At 42.9% G+C, this 22900-nt stretch overlaps 3 protein-coding genes across 5 annotated transcripts; 2 read left to right on the top strand and 1 right to left on the bottom strand.

The window, feature by feature from the left end:
* Nucleotides 1-28: 28 nt before the first annotated feature.
* lca5 (lebercilin LCA5) lies at nt 29-6109 on the bottom strand. Of its 2 annotated transcripts, none has more exons than XM_029140493.2 (10): nt 5972-6109; nt 5104-5189; nt 3951-4355; nt 3566-3807; nt 3113-3418; nt 2876-3013; nt 2659-2755; nt 2313-2449; nt 1998-2181; nt 29-1868 (listed from the first exon to the last, which is right to left on the bottom strand). In XM_029140493.2, exons 3-10 carry the CDS (start codon nt 4339-4341, stop codon nt 958-960), a joined length of 2406 nt encoding a protein of 801 aa, XP_028996326.1. In that variant the 5' UTR covers nt 4342-4355; nt 5104-5189; nt 5972-6109; the 3' UTR covers nt 29-957. The 2 variants fall into 2 exon arrangements, with proteins under 2 accessions (XP_028996326.1, XP_040925429.1); XM_041069495.2 differs by having other exon boundaries at nt 5104-5177; nt 5972-6073.
* A 473-nt stretch (nt 6110-6582) lies between these two features.
* sh3bgrl2 (SH3 domain binding glutamate-rich protein like 2) lies at nt 6583-10476 on the top strand. The gene is made up of 4 exons (XM_029140515.3): nt 6583-6860; nt 8521-8706; nt 9044-9124; nt 9360-10476. The coding sequence occupies exons 1-4, from the start codon at nt 6816-6818 to the stop codon at nt 9372-9374; spliced, it is 327 nt and encodes a 108-aa protein (XP_028996348.1). The 5' UTR covers nt 6583-6815; the 3' UTR covers nt 9375-10476.
* Nucleotides 10477-10625: 149 nt separating this feature from the next.
* On the top strand, nt 10626-18499 carry LOC114849265 (deleted in malignant brain tumors 1 protein-like). Of its 2 annotated transcripts, XM_029140492.3 has the most exons (17): nt 10626-11455; nt 11986-12063; nt 12288-12314; nt 12452-12472; nt 13040-13333; nt 13419-13733; nt 13818-14108; nt 14184-14489; nt 15499-15798; nt 15887-16183; nt 16279-16593; nt 16663-16971; nt 17059-17361; nt 17432-17767; nt 17842-17946; nt 18027-18084; nt 18181-18499. In XM_029140492.3, the coding sequence occupies exons 2-17, from the start codon at nt 12012-12014 to the stop codon at nt 18296-18298; spliced, it is 3447 nt and encodes a 1148-aa protein (XP_028996325.1). In that variant the 5' UTR covers nt 10626-11455; nt 11986-12011; the 3' UTR covers nt 18299-18499. The 2 variants fall into 2 exon arrangements, with proteins under 2 accessions (XP_028996325.1, XP_055362534.1); XM_055506559.1 differs by having other exon boundaries at nt 16279-16971.
* The last annotated feature ends 4401 nt before the right edge of the window (nt 18500-22900 follow it).

Genomic DNA, 22900 nt, shown 5'->3' with positions numbered 1-22900 from the left:
CCGTACAGCTACAAAACACAATACAAAAAACATTAAAGCTGATTTATTTACCACAAAACGTTTCATATTAAAACATTTACCTCAAGGGACTAAGAAATTGTGAAAGAACAAATACAAAACCGGGTCAAAAATCAAACATTAAACGAGTTGAACAAATACAAACAATTAAAAAGAAATTAAAATGAACATTTTATCTATTTAGTTCAATATTGATAAACCGTGGCAGCTACTGCAAAGAGAGAAGCATAAGTGCAGCTGGGTTTCTGTCCGTCCTCTCATTAACAGCTTTATGACTTTCTTCTTAAATAGCAAAATTGCCACTCTGAACATAGTATTACGGAGGTTATGGAAGATAATATTAACATGGCAATAACTATGTGACATTTTACTACAAGAATGGAATTAGAAGCACTATTATTAACAGTGCACTATTTTCATAACGCTTTTAGAACAAATCAAAACTAAGTCAGTTGTCACCAAAGACTGTCAAATCCATTACATGTACCTTGTTTTGGAATGGACTCAGGTTCACTTAAAGAATATTTTGTTCATAAATACATGCACAAATTCACAGGGTCTCCAACCAACCAGCAACTAAAACTTCCAAAACTATTATCATACAACTTATGGCAAAATGCTACAATGTGAAGTGCATAAAAAAGTCATTTACATCTAACATCAGTTTAATAATTGGTTTGTGTTCACTGGATGAGGTATAGGAATCAAATAAACAGAGACTCACATTCTGTCAGAAAACAATGCTTTAAAAGTGCAACGTAAAAACAACATAAAACAATTCTGAAGAGTCCTGTAACCAGTCGACCACAGGGTGAAAATCATCTGAACTGAATGATCGAAAACAACATCATGTCATGTACAATAACAGGTTAGGTGAAATATCAGCTTTTACTTGTCACCTTATTTTGAGAGACTGACAACCTGTGGTCTCAGTTCCTGTCATAAAGTCAGCTCCTCTATGTCATCGTCGAACGAGGCGATGGCCCGGACGGCGGGTCTGCTGTCTGCTACGTGTAGGGTACTTAGAGAGGAGGCAGGAGGAGTGGAGGAGCCTGAGTTCAAGTCGAACAGTCCGTCCCTTCTTGAACGTAGTCCATTTGTAGTTGGAGGACTGCTGAGCACCTCCATTTTACTGGAGGGGTTCATGCTGTCGCTAGCAGGCTTGGCCAGGGCACCAAACAGCTGCTGCATCAGGTTTGTCTTCCTGTCGCTTCCACCTTTTTCTGCCTCCTTTTCCACCTCGGCCTCCATCCCTCTTAGGCTTAAAACACCTATTGCTTCTAATGCAGATTCTTTGTTCTCTTTGGGCGGAGTTGGAGGGAAACCAGAGGAACCTCGTGAAGCTGGATTTCCAAAAGAGGGTGCGTAGCTTCCAAACGCCAAGTCGTCACTGGAGGTCTGAGTGCGAAGTAGCCTCCTTCCCATTGTGGTAATGGCTCCACCTTCTGGTCTCCTTCTTCCACCTTCCCTGCTTCCTGCCCCATTACGCAAAGCGTCTGACTCCCCTGATTCAGTGAGGTTGAAAATGGGAGAGTTATGATGCCTCTGCTCGGGGGGACGTGGAGAGAAACGGTCACCAGTGCTTCTAATGGCCTCAGGAGGAGCTGACTCAGCATGCGTGGAGTCCTGGACTCCCTGGTTTTGTCGGTCTATTTCGAGCATCTTAGCCAGCATCTTTTCTTTTTTACGACGGGCTTCCTCCGCTGCTTGCTGATTGGTCAGAGCTTCCTGGTTCCACCTCTCTACCTCCTCCTGGACGCGATTATGTTTCTTTTTGTTTTCTTCATCCTTTTGTTTAATCAAATAACTCGTTTTCCTCTTGTATTCTTCTCCCATTTCTTTCTCCCACCCTGTGGACACAGTGTTTGAATTGTTTGAATTGTGTTATTTTTAATTAATTAGTAATTTAGCTAATTTCAGTGATGAAAAAACTGTGCCACATTAGCCATTACATGTGTACTGTGTATGTTATTTCTTACCATCTCCAAGTCTCTTTGGCTTCTCTTCAAGTACATTCAGATGCAGTTTCTCGTCTTTGTCAAACTTGTTTTCCTTCACTACCTCAATCTCCCTGTCTCTTTTTTCTCTCTCTCTGATTTTCTGCGGTTCCCAGTTTTGACGCCTGTCTTCGGTTTCTGCCTTCATGTCCCCTTTGTTAAGCTCCTGTTTACAGTAATTGGTTTTAGAGAATTGCGCACAGAATAAGAAAGACACCGAACACTAAAATACTAACAGACTGCATCAAACCTAAAAATGTATATGTAATTGGACAAAGTGGAGTGATCGGCCCTTACTTTGAGTGACAGGTATTCATCAGATGGCTGTTCACTGTACTCGTTGGCATCAGTGATGGCAGGAGGAGGTGTGGGGAAATCCAGACTAGACGTCCTGTCCTCAGTCTGCACTGCCTTGGTACTGTTCCTACTGGATACTAACATGAAGCAACAGTTTTCAGATTAGAGTACTTCAGATTTTGTGTAATTCATGCCCAAAAGAAGAATTTCCTGTATAGATGTTAAATGACCTTTAATAGCATTCATTCCTACTCATACTATTTGTTCATTCTGTATACTACAGCCAATAGGAAAAGGCAGTAAATTTAGCATTTCACTGACTCCAAAATGTTCAGTTAGGCCTCACCTTTTCTCTTTGTGTAGCTGTCAGTATCTTTTCTTTGTGACCCTTTGACTATGCGATTGGCATAGATGTTCTTGGTATCTAGTTCTCTCTCCTTTTCCTAATAGGAAGTTAAATTATTAAAATGAAAATTGGATACAATAATTCAGATGCTTCTTATGCACATAACAGAAGAAATATGTTCCAATGGCTATTTAAAGTGTGGTTTGTGTGTATGTACCTTCAGTTTATTGGCCAGTCTTTCTAGCTCTTCCTGCAGGACCCTGATCTCCTCCTGGGAACCGATGGTCTTCTTCTTTTCTGCAGCCAGCTGTCGCTGGTAGCTGCTGTTGCTCAGTTCCATGCCACGCTCCAGGTCCTTCGACAGAATGAAATTGGGAAAAATGCATTTGTGTGACTATGCCACAAACCATGTGCCAAAACAAAAAAACAAAAGCAGGATGAGCATTAAATGTACCTTAATTTTGTGCTCTGCCTCTTGGGCTCGTGCCTTCTCTTCCTCCAGTCTGCGGTTTAGCTCATCCCTAGTTCCTAACTCTCGCTGGTCAACCAGCTTCTTTAACCGGGTGATGGTTGCCTGACTTCTCTGCAGCTGCTCCTCGCTGTCTTTTAAACGCCGTTCAGCTGCCCGCTCCCGCTCCTGACTGCGCCTGAGTCGTTCACGCAGCACATGGGTCTCATTGTTGTGGCGCGACAGCAGCTGGGAAATCTCACTTTCTGTGTCATCATATCGCTGCAGGGCTTTCTCTTGACGCACCTGAAGCTGCAGCACACAAGAGGAGTTAGAGGGAGGAGGAAATGTTTTATCCTGCACACTAGTATTGACCTCTAACGTATACTATACTTCGTAGAGAAGACTTGGCTCATACAACCAACCTAAACTTTAAACTTTAACTTGGCTCTTATCTACCTGTCTGAGAATTCGATTTTCCTTCTGCAGCTCATCAGTGCGCTGTTGCAGTTCAGCAAGAGAATTCCGAAGCTCGTTGATCTTAAGCAGGCGGACGGAAAGCATCCGCTTAGTCACTAGGTCCAGGTCTTTAGCTGGTGTGGAGTCTTTGCTTTGTGACTGTACTCCTCTGCGATGCTGCTGTGTCAGTCGTTGGCCACCTGGACGCTGTGGGCGGGACATACCCCGCCGACTCACACCACCTACAAGATAATAAAAAGTAAATAGTATAGGTTTAATTAATAATATTATAAAAGGAACTATATGATAACAATCTGCCTTACACTGCCACCATCTGGACAGTAAAGGTATTTCACAAGTATTCATCTAGCTCTACTAAACATACCTGTCTTATAAAGAGAACTGCTAGAACTTCTCTTTTTCCGGGCCTCTCTTAGAGGAGTAGGGGATGGAGTTTGGGAATGTGAATATGGCGAGAGTGAGCGGTCTGGAGAGTCATTCTCATAGTCCTCTGAATAAAAAGATCCACTACTTTGCTGTCCCTCGCCATCAGATACGTGGTCCCGATCGGGATCTGATCTCCGGGTACGAGTCTTTGATCTACTTTCAACATTGTTGTCTTTTTTGACTTCATCCTGATTCTTGTCCTGATGGTTCGTTTTGTGTTGTCGCAAGGATGACACTGGAGAGTCTTTCCTTGAACTCCGGAAAGACTGACGACTGAGATCCACGTCTCGGTTATCATGGTACAGGTCAGAAGCGAGTTCAGATTCCATGTTGTCACTTATCACTGGGAAAAAATGTGTAAATTTAAACACAAGCAGTGGGAAAGACACTGTAGATCATACAACAACACTGACAACAACTGACCTCAACTTCTATATTCAGATAGAAATACTCAAAATTTATTCAAAACTGTACCACAGAGCTAGGTCAAATAGTTTGTCTTAGGTATTCTGTATTGTGTATCTTGGTCACTTAGCAACAATACACAGGAGGTGGAATTTTCCATGGGAGCTAATGATGTATGATATCTTTATGCCACACCAGTGCTGTTACATACAAAATACTAGCCCTGTCTACCTTTGGTGACTTATTAACCCTGACATATAAAACATCACATTTGACTACAATAAGATGCACAAATACTCTCCATGCATGAAAATGCTGTGCTATAAAATTACTTATTTTATTTAATTAGACACAGCTTCATCTAAAACTCATAATATCAAACACATAGTTCAAAGCTAACAGTAAAGGCAGGCGGGCTGAATCATATTCGTGTGAATGGAGTGTAAAGATCATGCTGACATCTGACATCTTCTTTCATCAGTCCTGACAATAATAGGATCACTTGATGGGTCTGTATCTATGACAACACTTACTACATACACACAGTACACACAGTCCCATCGCTATAAACGGGCAGAGGTTGTGCATAGATCAAGTAAGGCTAAGCCTGAACACAATTTCTTTAGCTAAATAGCGCTGATGAATTATACTCATGCTATATTTAGGAACACAGAGTTTATACTCACCACAATCATTTCCCCAGTCGTCTCATTGTCTTTGCTGCGTCCTCTGCTTGTAATCAGTACTGCGTGTCATTGTGCTTTTAATTAAACTGTTTGTTGAAAGGAATCGGAAACAACAACAACATGTATGATAAGATCAATATAAAAAGTTTGACGCTACAACTGTATGTATTTACGGCTCACACACGCACACGCACGCACACACGCACGCACGCACGCACGCACGCACGCACGCACGCACGCACACACACACACACACACACACACACACACACACACACACACACACACACACACACACACACACACAGATTAAAGTCTCTGAGCCCTCTGTTGTTGACACAATGCGTTAAGTCACATTGTTTGCACACTACCTGTCAAAGAAGAGCAACACACCCTAGTCTCTACAGTAGCTTCTTACACCAAACCACACGTTCACATTCACAGAGGCAGACGAGGCTAAACATACCAACAATGACAAGACGCGTAAGACGCCTATGAAGAGTATTTAGCAGAACTGTAACGTAACGGTAAACGACTGCTAGCTTACTGCCAAAAATGCTAGCGTGGCAACTAGAAGCTACTATCAACAGGCAGGAGCCGGAGACTCCTCTCATCACTCCCACCGTCTGTTTGCGTTACCTTTACGCGCTTATTTCTTACGAGTAACTTGCTATTTTGGGTACACAGCTTGAACTAGCTGCTAGCTAGCAAGCTAACCCGAACTTCAGCTACTCTATTATTACCTAACGTTACGTCTACACAGGCGTGCCGTGAGTGTCCTGAACTTTTTTGGGAAAAGCACAAGCTTTTAACCGCGTGCCTCTGTATTTATCACCATCGAAGCGAGACGAAAAAGAAGTAATCCTACCGCGCAGTGTCGTTAAGATACCGTTTTCAGCCTACGCCTTGACGGTCGCTCCAGCTCAGCCGCTGACACTTCACCATGGCAACCGTAGCTCCACCAGCCATACCATACCATGCCGCTGGGCGGCGCTGCAGTAGCTGCGAGATGATAATGGAAAAGTTATAGAGAAAGAAAATTATGGGGAAACATTTGAAATTATGTGTGATTATATTAATATAGAACAAAAACATACGTGTTTAAAAAGGAACGAATAGATTAAATAATACAAAGCATAAACTACAATCCCAAGCAAAGCGAAGGAACAAGTAAAGAAAAAGCAGGGCAGAAGGAATGCGTAAACTACGTTTACCACACCTTCGCAGGAAGCAGTGTTTATTTCAAAATAAATTGTTAAAATGATATTCTAACGTCTGCAGAACATCGCAATTTCAATTTGAAGTGTACATCTTCTTCGGGCTCGCTATAAATAACGTAGTCTACATAGTTAAAACATATTTACATTTTTGCTTTCTTCAATACAAATGTTTACTTTTGAGTAACAAAATCAAGCTACATAATACTATATAGAGCAGCAAATACTGTGTTGTGAGTTTGTGTTTATTTTGAAGGTGCCAGCGGAAGTCCAGAGTTTTGTTTTCGTCCCGGTCTCCGTGCGGCGAGCACAGCGACGGAGCGCCTCGTCCAGTCAGGAGCGCGCGCGCGCTGTCGTATTATCATGGCACACCTTGCTCGCTGGAGAGTCTCTCATCTGAAGCCGTCTGCACTTTAAAGTCTGTGATTTGAGCAGCAGGCGGCTCTCGCTGCCATCGCCGTTTCCCGTCGAGTGCCACATCAATCGGAGGTTAGAATGGTCATCAGGGTCTACGTCGCTTCCTCAACCGGCTCCGTCGCGGTGAGCGTTTTATTGCACTCACTTAGATGTGTTTGACATTTAATTGAAACATGCATGTGACAACACTGGTGTGAATGTGAATGCTCGCAGTTCGGTGGCGCGTTTTTAATTATGTAACGTTTATTTACTGCACGGGTCACCAGCTGTAAAGTATCAGCATGTGTTACAGGCACGAAAGCTACTCTGTGACTAAGATGCACAGTTCATTAGATTAATGGATCCACTGCTTAGGTCGATGCTTACATTAAAGTCAGATGTATTTAGCTTTCAGCCCCACCTGTGGTTCTACAGGCTCAATAAAACACTACATTCCTCTAAATCTTATCTTCTCTAATAGGCAGAAAGGCAAAGTGCGTGTTAGGTGGGTAAACAAGGTCCATTTGCATGCAGTGTATATACTATTGGTAGGTTATATATTAACTGTGATCTGACTAGTGGAATGAAATTAGAGTGTGTATAAATGTCACAGATTAGTAAACAGCACAAGAAGATTTATGTTGTGTGACCAGGAGATGAAAAGGTTCAAGCTTCAAACACATTGTTTTCAGTTTTACCTTAAGACCAAGTCCCATTTTTTTGAATCCAAATATCGGTGTCATTGTAAAAGTGAACATCAGAGAGCTTCTCCTTTAAATGTGCTCAACCCTTTGGTAACCTCAGGGAGGAGCTGAGCAGAAGAATCGCACAGCTGAGCCTAATCTGAATACATGAGGGGTTTAAGTCGGCGTACTAAGAGAACGTCATGTGTGTGTAATGATCAACAATGAAAGTCACTAATCTGCAGGTCTGTTGGTGTGTCTGGAAACAACACGCACATGCCTCAGAGCCCAGCGCATACTGAGTAGATAAGCATCAATCAGCAGTCTTTGCTTGAATGCTTAAAGTCTTAAGTAACGGCACAAATATACATATACTTATTTTGTTGGGGGAAAAAGGATGCTATTTCTGCTTGGCCTTGCACACTGGAATAGGTTCACCACTGGGGCCAGAGTTGAGCTCATGTGAATGTAATTCACTTCTGAGGTGCGTCGTCATCCACTGTTTAAGTAAAGCAGTAAACAACAGTAACAGAAGTATTGCGTTGTAACCGTTGACAAGAACAGACAGACTTGTTTGGGTGTGTGTTTATAGCAGACAGTACCTCTCTGTGTTGATAATGAAACAATAGCCTCATTGTGGCCCTCAGCATCTCTTTTCATTTGATTCTCCATCAAACACAGGTCACTGGATAATTAACAATAGTGTTTAAGCCCTATCGTATTCATCCATGCTGTGTAATCCTCCTTTTGTGATGCTAACGACATGTACTGTATAGCCATTGTCATAATGAAGGTTAACATGGCGATGAGACAGCACATAAGACATTAGACAGACTGTAAAACGCTGATGTCAGCTTTATGATTGCAAACTTAATCTTCTCTAATCAATAGTCTTTTGTTAATGCTGCTATTAACTGCACAGTCATTGCACACTTCATGCCTGCAGTGCTGTGTGTATGTTGCTCTGGTCTGATGGGTATCATCTTACTACCCCCCAGTATCTTGGCCAATAAAGCGACATAGGGAAGCTTCCACTTTCATTTAACAAGTATAAACCATGGAGATCAGTATTATAAAACCATATCATTTATTTCTTTTATTCATTTTCATCTGTTCTAAAGGTAAAGAAGCATCAGCAGGAGGTGGTGGGTTTCCTGGAGGCCAATCGAGTCAGCTTCCAGGAAGTAGACATCACCATGCTGGAGGAACAGAGGCTGTGGATGTACCGCAACATCCCCAGAGACAAGCTGCCAGAGAAAGGCAACCCATTGCCTCCGCAGATCTTCAACGAGGACCGTTACTGTGGGGTACGTTTCTAATGGGCCTGCGTTTCTAATGTCAGAGCAGTCTAATGTATAAGTCAGCACAAGGCTGAGCTCCCGTGCCAGCGGACGTGTATGATCAGTCGGAGCTTGTCCGTTTGTGACGTCCAGAGCGGTCACTCTGTAATCCTGGCGTAATCCAGTTTCATGGCTAGGGAAGATTATCAGATCGCCCTGCCATCACTCTCACCGGCCCAGGCCATACAGCAATACTCCTCTGAATCCCGTTCAAACGCAGCAGAAAGGCTGCTTACAAAGGTTTTCTAATTAAGTAGCGCTTATGTAACATTAAACATCCTCCTTCTCTTGTCCTCCCACTTAGAACTATGAAGACTTCTTCCAGTCAAAAGAGAACAACACTGTGTTTGCATTCCTTGGGCTCGACGCCCACCCTTCAGTAAAAGTAAACACACACACACACACACACACACACTTATTCCATTCATCCCTGCTGAGTATTTGATTTTCCTGCTTGGACATGGTTTTCCAGTTTCTCATCTGGAGGTTGATTGGATATCTCAGTTAAAGCAGATCTGATTACTGTCAATGTCAGTGTACATCAACAGACGCATTTGGCTCCTGGGTTTATTTGATAAGTAGACATGAAACATTTTTATTGTTTGTTATCTTCTTTCCAGGATTCTGAGTCATAGATCAAACTGCAGGGTTGCACCATCCAGGAGACCTTTCACATGAGGATAACAACTGCATCACTTGCTTCCCATGTTCCGTTGATCCTCCTGCTTTGATGACCGCATTTTGCCAAACGTCCATGACCTCTTCTGACTATAAAAACAACATTCTACCATCACTTTAGTCCCCGAGTATTTGCTTCTCGTGAGGCCCGAAGAACTTTAAGGGGCAAATATTTGTTTCCTTCCTTTCCAACTCACTGTGACAGAAAAATGCAGTAGCAAACAGTCGACGCTGTGAAGGCTTGAAGAAAATGTAGCAGCTCGTGTCGGCTGAATACACACATGTATTGTGCCTTAGTAGCGTGTGTGTGGCGTCTGATAACGAAGGCCTGTTTCTGTAAGTGAAGGGGCATGTACTGTATGTAACCTGAGCAGCTGGAGGCCCAGCCAGTGCTTGAATGGGCCTGCAGGCCGCTTTGGCCGCACCAGCGGTGACATCACATGAGACCAATTGCCAACCTTTAACATACAGTATTAGTGCCACCACTGTTTAATGAAACACGCTGTTCCACTGCCAACATGGTTTGACTAAAGGACAAGATTGGTTAATACCTGGTCAAATATTTACAGTACAGTCCACCTCCAACTCAAACTTTAAACTTTACCAGTTATTTCTCAAGCTGAGGTAATGAACTTAACCATTGTTCCACTTTTCATTCCGTGCTGTCTCAGCTTTCTTGTAAACAACACTGATGTAATAGTGCCTGTATCTTGCGTCCTGTACTGTGTGTTTGCTCAATCCTAACAAGCTTCTCTTCGTTCAGCATGGAAAAAACCCACCACTGGTTCTGACAACATTTCTATTTTGTCTACTTCTGTCCTCATTTATTATCAAGTCTTATGATGTTTTTTATGAATTTGTGTCAGTGCATACTTGGTTGGACAACCTGACTAAATAACCTCTGTGCTGTGTCTGCTTTTAGCTCTAGTGTGATTTATTGTGGTTAATTTTGTATTCAGCTTGTGAGAATTGTATCCATTGATACATTACTGTTTGTCTATGTTGCACAAAGCACATTTAAGTTAAATTTGTATTATAAGCTGATTTGCCTCATATTGACTCACGTGCATGTGTTTTATTGGTAAACTCAAACTTTTCTAGCTACATGATTCACCCAGATGTCAATATGTGCTTAACCTCCTGTCCTTTAAAAGCTGCATTCTCTCATTCTGTTACCAGTACAACGATAGTTGGTTTAGAAAGAGCCAGTAACAGTTCAGATTAATAAATTAAAGCCATGACTGATAAAAAATAAAGGTTATTTATGTGTTACTGTGATGAACCAATAGAACAAAGAGGAAGTTTTAAAAGGGCATACAAGCAGCAAATTATGAAATCAGTTATCTGTACAAACGTTTGGCTGTGCTAGACAATTTAAAATGCTGAGTGGACAATTAAGTTCGGCAACAGCACAAAGGGTACATCCTAGTACTGTAATTCTGTAAAATAAAACAATAGTTAAAAAGAAGTAAAAAGCACAGTTTGCAAACTAATTTACTTTTTAATTATAAATACTTAGACTTCTTAGAAAATCTGGTATAATTTACTATCCTGGTACAAACTTTATTTTATTACGCAAACACCATAACCAACAAGCAGCAAATTAGGAAATCAGATATCTGTACAAACGTTTGGCTGTGCCAGGCAATTTAAAATGCTGAATGGACACTTAAGTTAGGCAACAGCACGTAGGGTACATCCTAATACTGTAATTCTATAAATAAAATAGAAATTAAAGGAATAGTTAAAAAGAATTAAAAAGCACAGTTTGCAAACTAATTTACTTTTTAATTATAAATAATTACAAAGAAAATCTGGTGTAATCTACTATCCTCCTGGTACAAACTTCCTTTTCTTACGCAAACACCAATCACCAACTTATTATGTTAGTGATGGTTGGTGGTGATGCTGTCAATGGATTGGGGTTTTGCAACAGGAAGTGTGCACAGTCTAAAACTATGAGGGCGTGTGAGTAATGGTTCCAGTCAGAAAGAAAAAAGAAATCTCACTGGACTGATATCTACTGGATCTTATTCAGGTGAGGTGCAAAAATCAAGAAACTGCATCATCATCAACATCATATTCATGGCAGATACAGTATTTTAGGATCTTATTATTTAATAAACTGGTTAAGTGACGTATCATTGAGGCTGTTTTCTTGAAAACTAGCAAAGAGATCTGTAAATGAAAAGCATAGTAGGAAGGAGAGAGGTTTGTCGGTAACAACGTTGCTTTTATCTGTGCATTCCTCGTTCGTGGTTTTCTCCTCCTGATCTTTGCATTGCATCACAAATCATTGTCACCATCGACGTCTTTACTATAAAACTGTATCTGTTTTCCTGTTACATTTAATGTCTTTTTCAAACACCAGTGTAGATGTTGTGTACAACAAAAATGAAAAAGCCTCTTACGCTCTGTGATTGATCTAATTGTCAAAATGCGCCTAGTTTACTATCCAAATGCAGACAGCTTCCTTTTTTTCACAACAATTATTGAATTTAACTTTTTAGTGAATCCCAAAAAATGTCAAAATGTTTGTGCTTCTTCATCTTTACTGTCTCTTGGCAGCTTTTGCATATTTCTGAAGACCCATTATGAGTTTCCTTCCTGCTGAAAAACTAGTGCTTGTTCTACATTTAACCATAGGTAAGTTTAAAGGAATCTACTTCTTCTGCATAGAGTTAAATAGTTTTATTATTGGTAACACAGGAGAAAACTTAAATTCCATATTCAGATTAATAGTGCATTTTATAATGGAAAGTGTGAAAGACTAAATGAATTTTATTATATACTGCCTCATACTGTCTGAAATATCCAAGTGTGATCAGGTTGAATATCATAGTAAGCACTTTTTGATATTTCTGCTCTAGTTCTGCTGATCCTACCAACACTTACAGGTTAGTTAGTTATTTACTATAAACCGTTAATAAACTATAAACCTGCGGCAACTAATATTCGCTAATTTTTCAAATCCACTATAAATGTGATGAAATCTCGCTGGTTGGGCCTTCGCGTTGCTCCGTCAATGCCGAAGATGCTGGAGTCGTCTGTTTAGGTAAGACTGAGTTCACTCACTTATCTCCGCCGTTTACTTTGCTTAAAACACTATGCAGCTACATAGGACACTTTAGACCTTTTTTGAAAGAAATACTTCGATGGAGATGAAGGGAAATTGTCCTCGGAATGTGGAGACACAGCCACACGGCTGAGCGTAAAGGCTGGATAGAAAAAAAAAGTTGAGTTTTGTTGCATGCCTATGTTCTGTTATTGACATTTTCTGAACAAAATGTGTCCAGTTTTCTTCTACTACGTTGTGTGTTGGCTTAGCTAACCTGAGCTGCTACTGTGAATGGAAGTGTTTGAGTAAAAGGGTAAAGCTGTACATAAACAAACTTAAACCTTAGAATGTGGAACTGCCCAAGTTCACCAGTTCAAATTGGGAAATGATCAACGAGGCTGAGAATCTGTTAACGCAGCATTTGTCCTGCATCTAGAACTTGTACGTGTCTGCAGAAGAACAAACTGAAATCATTTAGACGGAATCCTAAAATGATTGCCTGGCGCATAATGGACAGATGAAGATCTAACCTGTTGTTGCAAACTACTGTATGTGTGTTTGTAGAAAACTTAAGGGTTGTCAACGGAAGCAATCGGTGTAATGGCAGAGTGGAAGTCTTCCACAATTGGCAATGGAGGCGGGTGTGCAGCAGTGACTGGGGCAAGGAGGAAGCAGAGATACTGTGCAGAGAATTGAACTGCGGTTCTCCTAGCAATGCGACTGCAGCACAGACGTTTGGAGAAGCTCATGACCTGCCTGGAGTCAAGACCAATTGCTTTGGAAACGAGAGCTCCTTTTCACAGTGCACCTTTCAAGAATTCAAGGAAGACTGTATTGATGCTACAGTTTTCTGTACAAGTAAGTGATCCATATGTTTGGACCTTTGCTATGAAACTTTGTTACAGTAACTCGTGACCTGGACCTGTTCTTTTAAACCAAACAGACAGTAAACCAGTCCGTCTAAAGAATGGGACCCATCGATGCTCTGGGCGGGTGGAGGTCTACCACAACGGACAGTGGGGAACTGTTTGTGACGACAGATGGGACATGCAGGATGCAGTGGTTGTTTGTCGACAGATGAATTGCGGGAACCCGGTCGCAGTCAAGGACCAAGCCCACTTTGGCACAGGTCAGGATCAGATGTGGTTGGATGACATTGACTGTATTGGTAATGAAAGTAGCCTGACTGACTGCCCACATGGAGGCCTCGGACAACATGACTGCGACCACTCTGAAGATGCAGGTGTTATATGCTCAGGTAACAAAACACACAACAACATAACAATGATGACTTTGAGAAGTTTTGAATATCACGCTCACCTGCTTTATCTTTATCTTCCAGAAAATGTCAGACTGCTTGATGGACCCAACTTGTGCTCTGGCAGACTGGAGGTCTTCCACAACGATACATGGGGGAGGATCTGTTCAAATAACTGGAGCAGCAAAGAGGCTGCAATGGTGTGTAAAGAACTCAACTGTGGCACTCCCAAAGAAACCCAAGAGAGCTTTGGCGCTGGTAGCAGCGAGCTGGGAAATTATACGAGCACATGCTCTGACAGTGTGAGCTCCATTGCCCAGTGCACACTTCAACAGCACTCAGGAACATGCAACAGTGTTTTTGTGTCGTGTGCAGGTAAAATACTAGTCACCAAAGATGCTAGTCGCATGTTATTGAACAGTTAACTGAACAGTGTGATCCTGTCCTCAGAGCTGAAGCTTGTGAATGGCCCAAACCGCTGCTCCGGCAGGGTGGAGATTCTGCATGACGGCCAGTGGGGAACGGTGTGCCACGATGACTTTGACATGAGAGACGCCCAGGTGGTGTGCAGGACCATGGACTGTGGGTCACCTCAGACCATCAAACACAGAGCGTTCTTCGGTGAAGGTGAAGGAGAGATATGGCTGGATGATGTAAACTGCTCCGGCAATGAGACATCTCTTGTGCACTGCCAACACCGGCCCTTTGGAGAGCGTAACTGTGGCCATGGAGAGGACGTTGGTGTGATATGTTCAGGTATCATCACATCCCTTCACATCAGTGGTGTGCGGTGAGGTTCATGGCTGGTGAGGCACAAATTAATACATGTCATAATACCTTAAAAGACTGTATTTTTAACTATTTAATTCTCAGAATGCATAAGTAATGCATACATTTCGCATTTTACCATCATTCCTAGTTCATCTAAAGGAACTTACTTGATCTTTTATAGCAGTATAAGACCTAACTTGTAGCCTCCATGTATTTTTCACAATTCATACTCATTCTAAGGTATAGAGAGGTGTACTGTATATATATATAATTTTGACCTTCAGTGAAGTTTTATGTTGTTTTTAAAACTTACTGCTTTAATCAGTTTTTAAGGTTTGCTCTTTATTAGGAATAGAATACTAGATGCATACAATACAAATTTACTTCTCAAGCAGTTAAACTGTTTTACTTAGTGTCACTCAGTAAGTCTTTTTAAAAAATTGAAACCCATCGTGGGGACACCCTGTATTAAAGGGTGGGAACAACGCCCCTTTCTGGATGAGGTGCAGACCTGTCCAGCCTCCCCTCATGAGTTTTTGTCTTTGATTTAGCGCTATTAGTAAAAGTAATTATGTCACAATAACATCAATAAACACATTAGGCAGGATGTACAAAGTCGTTGTACAAAGTGTAAAATAAATCCGTCTGAAGGCTGCAAACATTATACTGGGCACAAAATGTGAAACAGAAACGGTTTACGCCTGTATCAGTCCATTTACTGACAGTTTCAGCATCAGGCCTGAGGCTCCCCTTGCTGGTGCCTCACTTCCAGTTTTCTCACCATATTAGATCTGGAAATGCGCAGATTTAACAATTTTTACTCTGGAAAATGTTCAGATAATTGAAATTATAGGAAAAAATGTATAACAAAGATCAATGGAAAGAAATAAATCCCCTGCCTACCCTGACCGCATGTTACTGCTTCACATCATATCAGTAATAGAACCCCACTTTGGTTTTCTTCAGCTGCTGATTCTGTCTGCTTTGCTTCCAGATTCCATTCGAATGCTTAATGGCACTGACCATTGCTCGGGCCGGGTGGAGGTCCACTACAATGGTCACTGGTCACCAGCGTATAACTTCAACTGGGGAATGAACGAAGCCCGAGTGGTGTGTCGAGAAATTAACTGTGGCGATCCTGTTCAGGCCGCAGGCTTGTTTGGTGAGAGTGGAGATTTGAGGGGGTATAAAATTAGCTGCAGTGGAGCGGAGAGGTTGCTGACACAGTGCACACTCAGAGACTACAACAGAACCAGCAGTGACCAAATTCAAGATGCAACAGTCCAATGTTCAGGTTTGACTTTACTCAGCATTCAGGTCAATAAAAGGAAACAGATATAGACATATGCAGATGATGGACTTCTGTCTTCTATGATTTCCAGGCAATGTGAAATTATCCAATGGGCCGACTCGCTGTGCTGGAACAGTGGAGCTGTACGACAAAGGCCAGTGGGGCACTTTGTGCTCTGATACCTGGGATATGAAAGATGCAGAAGTGGTGTGCAGGCAGCTGGACTGTGGAAAAGCTCATAAAATTAGTACCAACTATATGTCTGGGCAAACCGGACAATTTGAATGTAATGGACAAGAGGTTGCGTTGTCACAGTGCCCACAAAGATCTTTACAAGACAGAGACAGAACTTGCAATATAACTTCAGCTGCCAGTGTTGTCTGCACAGGTAGGACATTACGATGTCTGTGAATTGAGCCTTTAAGGTTTTCAACCCAAAGCCGGACGTCATTTCATGACACAGTCAGTTTACTTGTCTTGCAGAAAATCTGGAGTTGCGGCTGGTTAATGATGAGAATGAGTGCTCTGGCAGAGTAGAGGTCCGACATGGTGCGGACTGGAAAACTGTGTGTGACACAGACTGGACCATGAAGAAGGCTGAGGTTGTGTGTGAGCTGCTGGAGTGTGGCCACGCCGTTAATGCAACCGGTGCTGCTGCATTCGGCCAAGGCAGCGGGTCAGTGGTGGACACCAAGGATTCCTGTTTTGACAATGTGACGGCTCTGCAGCAATGCTCGGTCAAAGGTTTCACAGCGGGAACATGTGGGCATGAACACGACGCTGGTGTTCTCTGTTCTGGTGAGTATGCACAGATGATATCCTCTGGGTGGATGCCAATTCTGAAAATTGTATGTGTTTCTCATGCAGCACAGCTCCGTTTGATAAGCACTTTCAGCCAATGCGCCGGCAGAGTGGAGATCCTCCATAAAGGCCAGTGGGGGACTGTGTGTGATGATGAGTGGGAGATGAGCAACGCCTACGTGGTGTGCAAGCAGCTCGGCTGTGGCAATGCAGTGTTTGCTCCCAAGTCTGCTTACTTTGGTGAAGGCACTGGACCGATATGGCTCGACGACGTGGAATGTTCGGGTCAAGAGGCCACTCTCATGCACTGCAAGCATCACGGGTTTGGAGCAAATAACTGTGGGCACAGTGAAGATGCTGGTGTCATCTGTTTAGGTAAGAGAATTGATCTGATTGTATGGTTGAACTCTGGGCTTTTAAGATATTGACACAACAATTCAAACCAATCTCCATCTATTCCAGGTTCTCTAGACAAGCCCCAGATCACCTTGAGTCCTGGTCCGGAGGTGAACTGGGGCAACAAAGTTGAAATCACCTGCACTATAGGAAAAGAGCACTTAGGTGGAACATTTGTCCTGAGAAAGACACAAGAATCCACCAAATTGGAGATGTTCTCTGAACATGAAGCTGCTACCTTCATCTTTTCTAAAGTGAACTTCAACCACACAGGATCGTACTTCTGTGAATATCACAAGAAACTGCCAAATGAAGTCACTCAATCAATCCCCTACCCTGAGGGAAACATTGTTAATCTTTCTGTCACAGGTTGGTCCAGCTGAACTTCTACTGCAACCAGGTCTTATCGTTTTCATAACATTCTGCATTTATTGTGCAGTGAAACTGGAGAAGCCCAGCATCTCCCTGACGTCTCCTCAGGCCATGATGATCTACAGCCCAGACAAGATATCTGTCACCCAGGGAAGCAGCTTCTCCATCACCTGCTGGACTCATTCCACATATGGGAAAGGCGTTTTCCACCTGATGAGGTCTGACAAGCAAATGAGTGAAACTCAGCCGGCGTTCACTCACTTAATTTTCAGTGAGGCCAACTTTGACTTTCCGAAGATAGGCTATAAACACCAAGGAGAGTACACCTGTGTCTACAATGTTAACATCTCCTCATCGCCATTCTGCTCTGCTCCTTCCAAGACTCTCCAAGTCACTGTACAGGGTAGGAGCCATTTTTGCTCATAGCTTCTTTTCTTCTGTCGACTCTACTTCATGATCTTTTAACCTATTCTGCAGCCCCGTCATCCTCAACTGTCGGAGGAGTTGTCGGAGGTGTTGTGGTCCTGCTGGTAGTGCTGGTTATAGGATACCTGGTCTGGAGAAATAGATGGTGTGTTGCTGGTAGGTGGCATATTGACACTCCTGCATTTTGTCCATACTTCACTAAGGTAAATCAAAGGGATACTTTGCTCTTTTTTCAGGTACAACAATTCAGTTTCGAAACAGGCTCGCAGCAGCAATCAAGCCAAGCGATGGACGGTAGGGGAACAGGATAAGGAGGTTAATGTTTGCATGGTCATTATGTCAGACGTCACATAGTGATTGCAATTGTCTCATCTTCCATGTTGTAAACAGTCGCAATACAGAATCTAACAATCAAGATACGAGCAACACGGATGAGAGCACCCCCGAAGACGTGGCTGGGAAAGTGTGCTATGAGCTCGAACCACTTGTTTGTACAGGGCATAAATGAAACACGACCCAAAGAAAAATACTGACTGTTTCATGCATTGTGTAAAGTATATTTCTAAATAGTTAAACAGTGCTTTTCTTTCTGAAAAAAATAAGGAAATTTCTAAGTCACCCAAAACTTTTGAATGGTAGTGTATGTCTCCTTCCTTGAGATTGAGAATGGCACGTGTGGACATGAATGTAAATAAAACTGCCAATCGTTTTACTTTTGCATGACTTCCCCTGGTAAAACGTGTTCTGATCTCCCACTGACTGAACACGTCTAGTCCCACATTGGAAAATGGCGGCTCTACATGCAAACGTTCCATGGGCAGATCAGCAATACTGTATGTTGCTGCACCATTTTTTCTCACAGCTTTTTGCATTTGACACATTTGTAAATGTAGCTGGTGATGAGACGTTTCCCCCCAACTATCCACAGGCCCTTTGCATGAATCGCACCCTCAGTAAAATGTCTGCCTTAATGTTTCACTGATTCATGATGGTGACAGACAAGCAAAGTTGCAATGTGATGATGACTAGGGTAATTATAACTGGATGGACCTCAAAGCTTTCAAGCTGTGCCTGGTCAATCCGACCACCTATTCTCAAAACACCTCCATGACAGGTTGCAGCTTAAGTAAAGGACTGTTCTTAGGTACCTCTTTGTTTGACGTAAAACATTTCAACTCTTTGAGTGGCTTTCTTGCTGTACACACTTGATTTTGACAAATTCTGCATTGTTGATGTCAGCAGCTAATAACCAATCCTTACACATATGCCAGCCACAACAGCTACCCATGTTTGATGAGTGTAAAAATTACTGTGCAACATGACACAGATGAGCTCCTCCTTTGGTGAGTGCCACATTGAGAAACGTTCAAACCTCCTTGAACCTAACGTGCTGTCAAACCTTTGTGTGATGAGAGTGGTTGTCTGTGAGCAAATGTCATTGTCAGAATGTGGATCCACTAGGTCATACTGTATGTCATCTCTCTCACTGCGGCGTCCTGCGCAGAACATCAATAGCTTCTTCTTCAGATGCAAATGAGCGCAAGGCGTCATGAACATAAAAATCTTACTCCACAAATTATCTTACATTACTGCCATAATTTTGTTTCTGATGCCTTGCTGCCAAAGATAGCTCCTGCAGGGTTACCAAAAACATGCACTCACATTCGATTATCCACAACTTAATTTTTTATGTCATTATCACAATACTACAGGAACCTTAAAAAGTCCCTGCAGTCCTCCTGAGTCCTGAGGCAACCACACCTGCCTTTTTTTCCTGGTGGTGCGGAGAAGACATTAAGCTCCTTCTTATTTTAAAGAGCTCATAGACCTCATACTGTACCTTCTTATCTTAAAGACCTCATAGTTCCTTATGCTCCTAACAGAACAGAACAGAGCATTGGCCTACTTGTGGTTCGTAGAGTCTTTAACTGTAGAACGGGAGGCAGAGCTTTTAGCTACCAAGCTCATCTCCTGTGGAACCAACTCCCTGGTTCAGGTCGCTGGCAATGATTGTTAGTCACAGGAACCATCTCGTGGTTAAGCTTCAATAGACATAGACTGCTGGGGGAATTTATACACTGAGCTCCTCTGTTTCATTCTACCTCTTTTGTCCAATAACCTCCCATCATTGTTCTAACCTTTTCTCTTTCTCTCCAGTAGTTATGCTTCTCCCCCGCTTTCTCTTTGCTTTGTGTCTGTGATGGGCGGAACCAACCATCCTGCCTGTGCTCTGTTGTTACTTGTTGTTGTTGCCATGCTTTTTACTCTCTCTCTATCCCCTCACCCCAACCGATCAAGGCAGATGGCCGCCCACATCTAGCCTGGTTTTGTCTGCCAATGTCTGGTGCACCTTTGCACCTTCTGCACCTTCTGAGCCTGACATGGCGGTCCCTGTCCAGCACTCTGATCCTCATTTGGTAGTTGCCTTGCACCTGGGGGCTACTGTTCCTGTGTCCTCTGCTCTAGTGTCAACTGGTGTCCTCCCCGGGGCTCCTGTTGGCTGCACCTCTGCTGGTCAGCTCCCCTCTCAACTCCATTTCCTGCAGAGGTTTCCCCCGGGGCTCCTGAAAGTTACTCTGCCTCTGCGCGGCCTGACTCACTGGTTCCTGCGTCGCACTGCCGTCTACACCCAGTTGCCTTTCACCAGTTCCTGGTCCTGCTTTCAGCCCTGCTCTCCTGTCCCAGGCCTGCGCTCGGCTGTCGACCTGCGGCTGAGCTCTCCTGTTTTCGCTTCTGGTGGCCAAAGTGACTTCCACTGGTCACCCTACTCTCTGCTGCTGGACTGGGGGCCCCGCCTTCGGCTGCAACGGTGGCGCTGACTCCTTTGTCTCTGGCCGCCTCGAGCCCCCAGCCTCCTGGATTGTCCTCATCTGCCTTGTGTTTTGTTCTTGTAATCTTAATCTGGTTATGTTTTTTGTGTTTTGCCCTCCTCCAGTCCTTCCTACGTCCACCCTGTGTGGTTTCCTTTGGGCGCCTGGGAATTTGCCCTAAAGGGGGGGCTCTGTCATAAATCTGTAGTCTCGACCATTGTTTCATGCCACTTCCTGTTTTATTTTGTTGCTACTTCCTGTTTTGTCTCATTTAGTTGCTGCTTGACATCTCAGGTCAAATGATTCACCAGCTGAAATCAATCAGTCATTCATTCTGCTATACTCTCTCTATTAGTCACCTTCTTCTCTGCCAGATTGTTGCGTGTTGTCACCACTTTCCAGCGTCTCGTTTTACCTGGCAGTGCATGACCCAGTATCTGTTCCTGTTGTTTGACTCTGTTTGTGTCTAGTCCCCGTCAGTACCTCTGCCTGTGCTGGAATAACTCGTTTTCAGTGACATGAGGTCAGGTTAGGCAGAGGAGGCGGGGCCTCATCTTCACATTTTGTCTCCAGTATAATGTTTGCAGACTTCAGAAGGATTAATTCCACACCATGACCTTGTACAACCTGCCAAATGTGTTTATTGATGTTTTTGTTACATAATTACTTTTCTGATTGCGCTAAAACCGACAGAAAAAACTCGAAGGAAGGCTGAATAGGTCTGCACCTCATCCAGAAGGGGGCACTGCTACCACCCTTCCCCACAAATGGGTTTCAATTTCAGTTTAATGAATGATACTAAGTAAAAGTGCTTGAGCAGTAAATTTGAACCTTGAGTGAAGTATTCTGTTATCCTAATGAAGAGCAAACCTATAAAACGGATTAAAGCAGTATCTCAAGTTTTGAAAACAACATCAACAACTTCACTGAGGGTAAAAATTGAACATTTACACCTCTTGATACTTTAGGATGAGTATGAATTGTGAAAAATACTGAACATGGAGGCTACAGGTTAGGTCTTACTGCTCTAAAAGATATAATCCTTCAAGACCAAATATGTTCCTTTAGGTGAGATAGGAATGATGATAAATGTGAAATGTGGCCAGTATTAATATGCATTCTGACAATGAGGAGTGTGAAAATTAAGAGTGAAAAATACACACAGTTTTAAGGTATTATGATAGTAAAATCTGACTCCAGGAGCCCCTAGGAGCGTTGCTTTGGAAACAAGAGCTCCTTTCCATCACCCAGTGCACACTTCAACAGCACTCAGGAACATGCAACAGTGTTTTTGTGTCGTGTGCAGGTAAAAGACTAGTTGCTAAAGATACTAGTTGCATGTTACTGAACACTTAACTGAACAGTGTGATTCTGACCTCAGAGCTGAGGCTTGTGAACGGCACTCGCCCATAGCCAGCTGGGATAGGCTCCAGCCCCCCTGCAACCCCATGTACGGGATTAAGCTGTAGAAGATGGATGGATGGATGTACTTGACATACTATGAAAGACCCTCAAATGAAACTTAAGCATGGTTCCACTTTTCAATTAGAGCTGTCTAAGCGTTATTGTGCAATAGTGCCTGTGTCTTGCGTCCTGTACTGCAGTGGTTTAATGTCTGACAATATTTTCACGGCTCAATCTAAAGGAGTAGCTTATAAAAACGAAATAAAATGACAAGATCTGCATTAAAAACTGTTGTGTTTTCTCTATAGTAATAATAATGAACCTAAATCCACTGTGTAATCATGTGCAACTTTATTAGCGGTGTCCTCCGAACGCCACACCAACAACAAAACATCACATGAGCAACATCGTTTCTACCCCAACACAATGCACACACTAGTCGCTATGATAATGTTTCAACATACCTTCAAAATAAGACACAAAAACAAAGTGCATGAAAATGTTCGCTTATCACAGCAGCACTGAATCAGTGGGAGCCCTGAGCTTGTTTTCCCACCTTGGAGTTATGGGAGACAATGATACCCTAAGTGTGCTACTTAAGTCCAGTCTACTCCGTAATTTGGTTTTGGTTGCCGTCACTGCAGAAAACCCAGTTTCACACAGATACAATGTCGTAAATGGCAACAGGGTTTTCAGTGCTGCGATCTCGGGGTATTCTGCCATTACTTTCATCTAGAACAACGGCAGAGTTGATGTCTCGAACAGATGGGTTGCGGATCCATTCCTTGGCAGTTCTTGGATGTTCTGTGGTTGGGAAGTAGCGCTCAAACTCAGGCAGGCTCATTCTCATGTAAAATCCCCGCCAGTGTATGAAACATGCCAAATGCACCTCTGCT

The sequence above is a fragment of the Betta splendens genome, chromosome 24 (assembly GCF_900634795.4).
Source record: "Betta splendens chromosome 24, fBetSpl5.4, whole genome shotgun sequence".
Classification (NCBI taxonomy): domain Eukaryota; kingdom Metazoa; phylum Chordata; class Actinopteri; order Anabantiformes; family Osphronemidae; genus Betta; species Betta splendens.
This window is presented reverse-complemented; position numbering and strand designations above follow the sequence as displayed.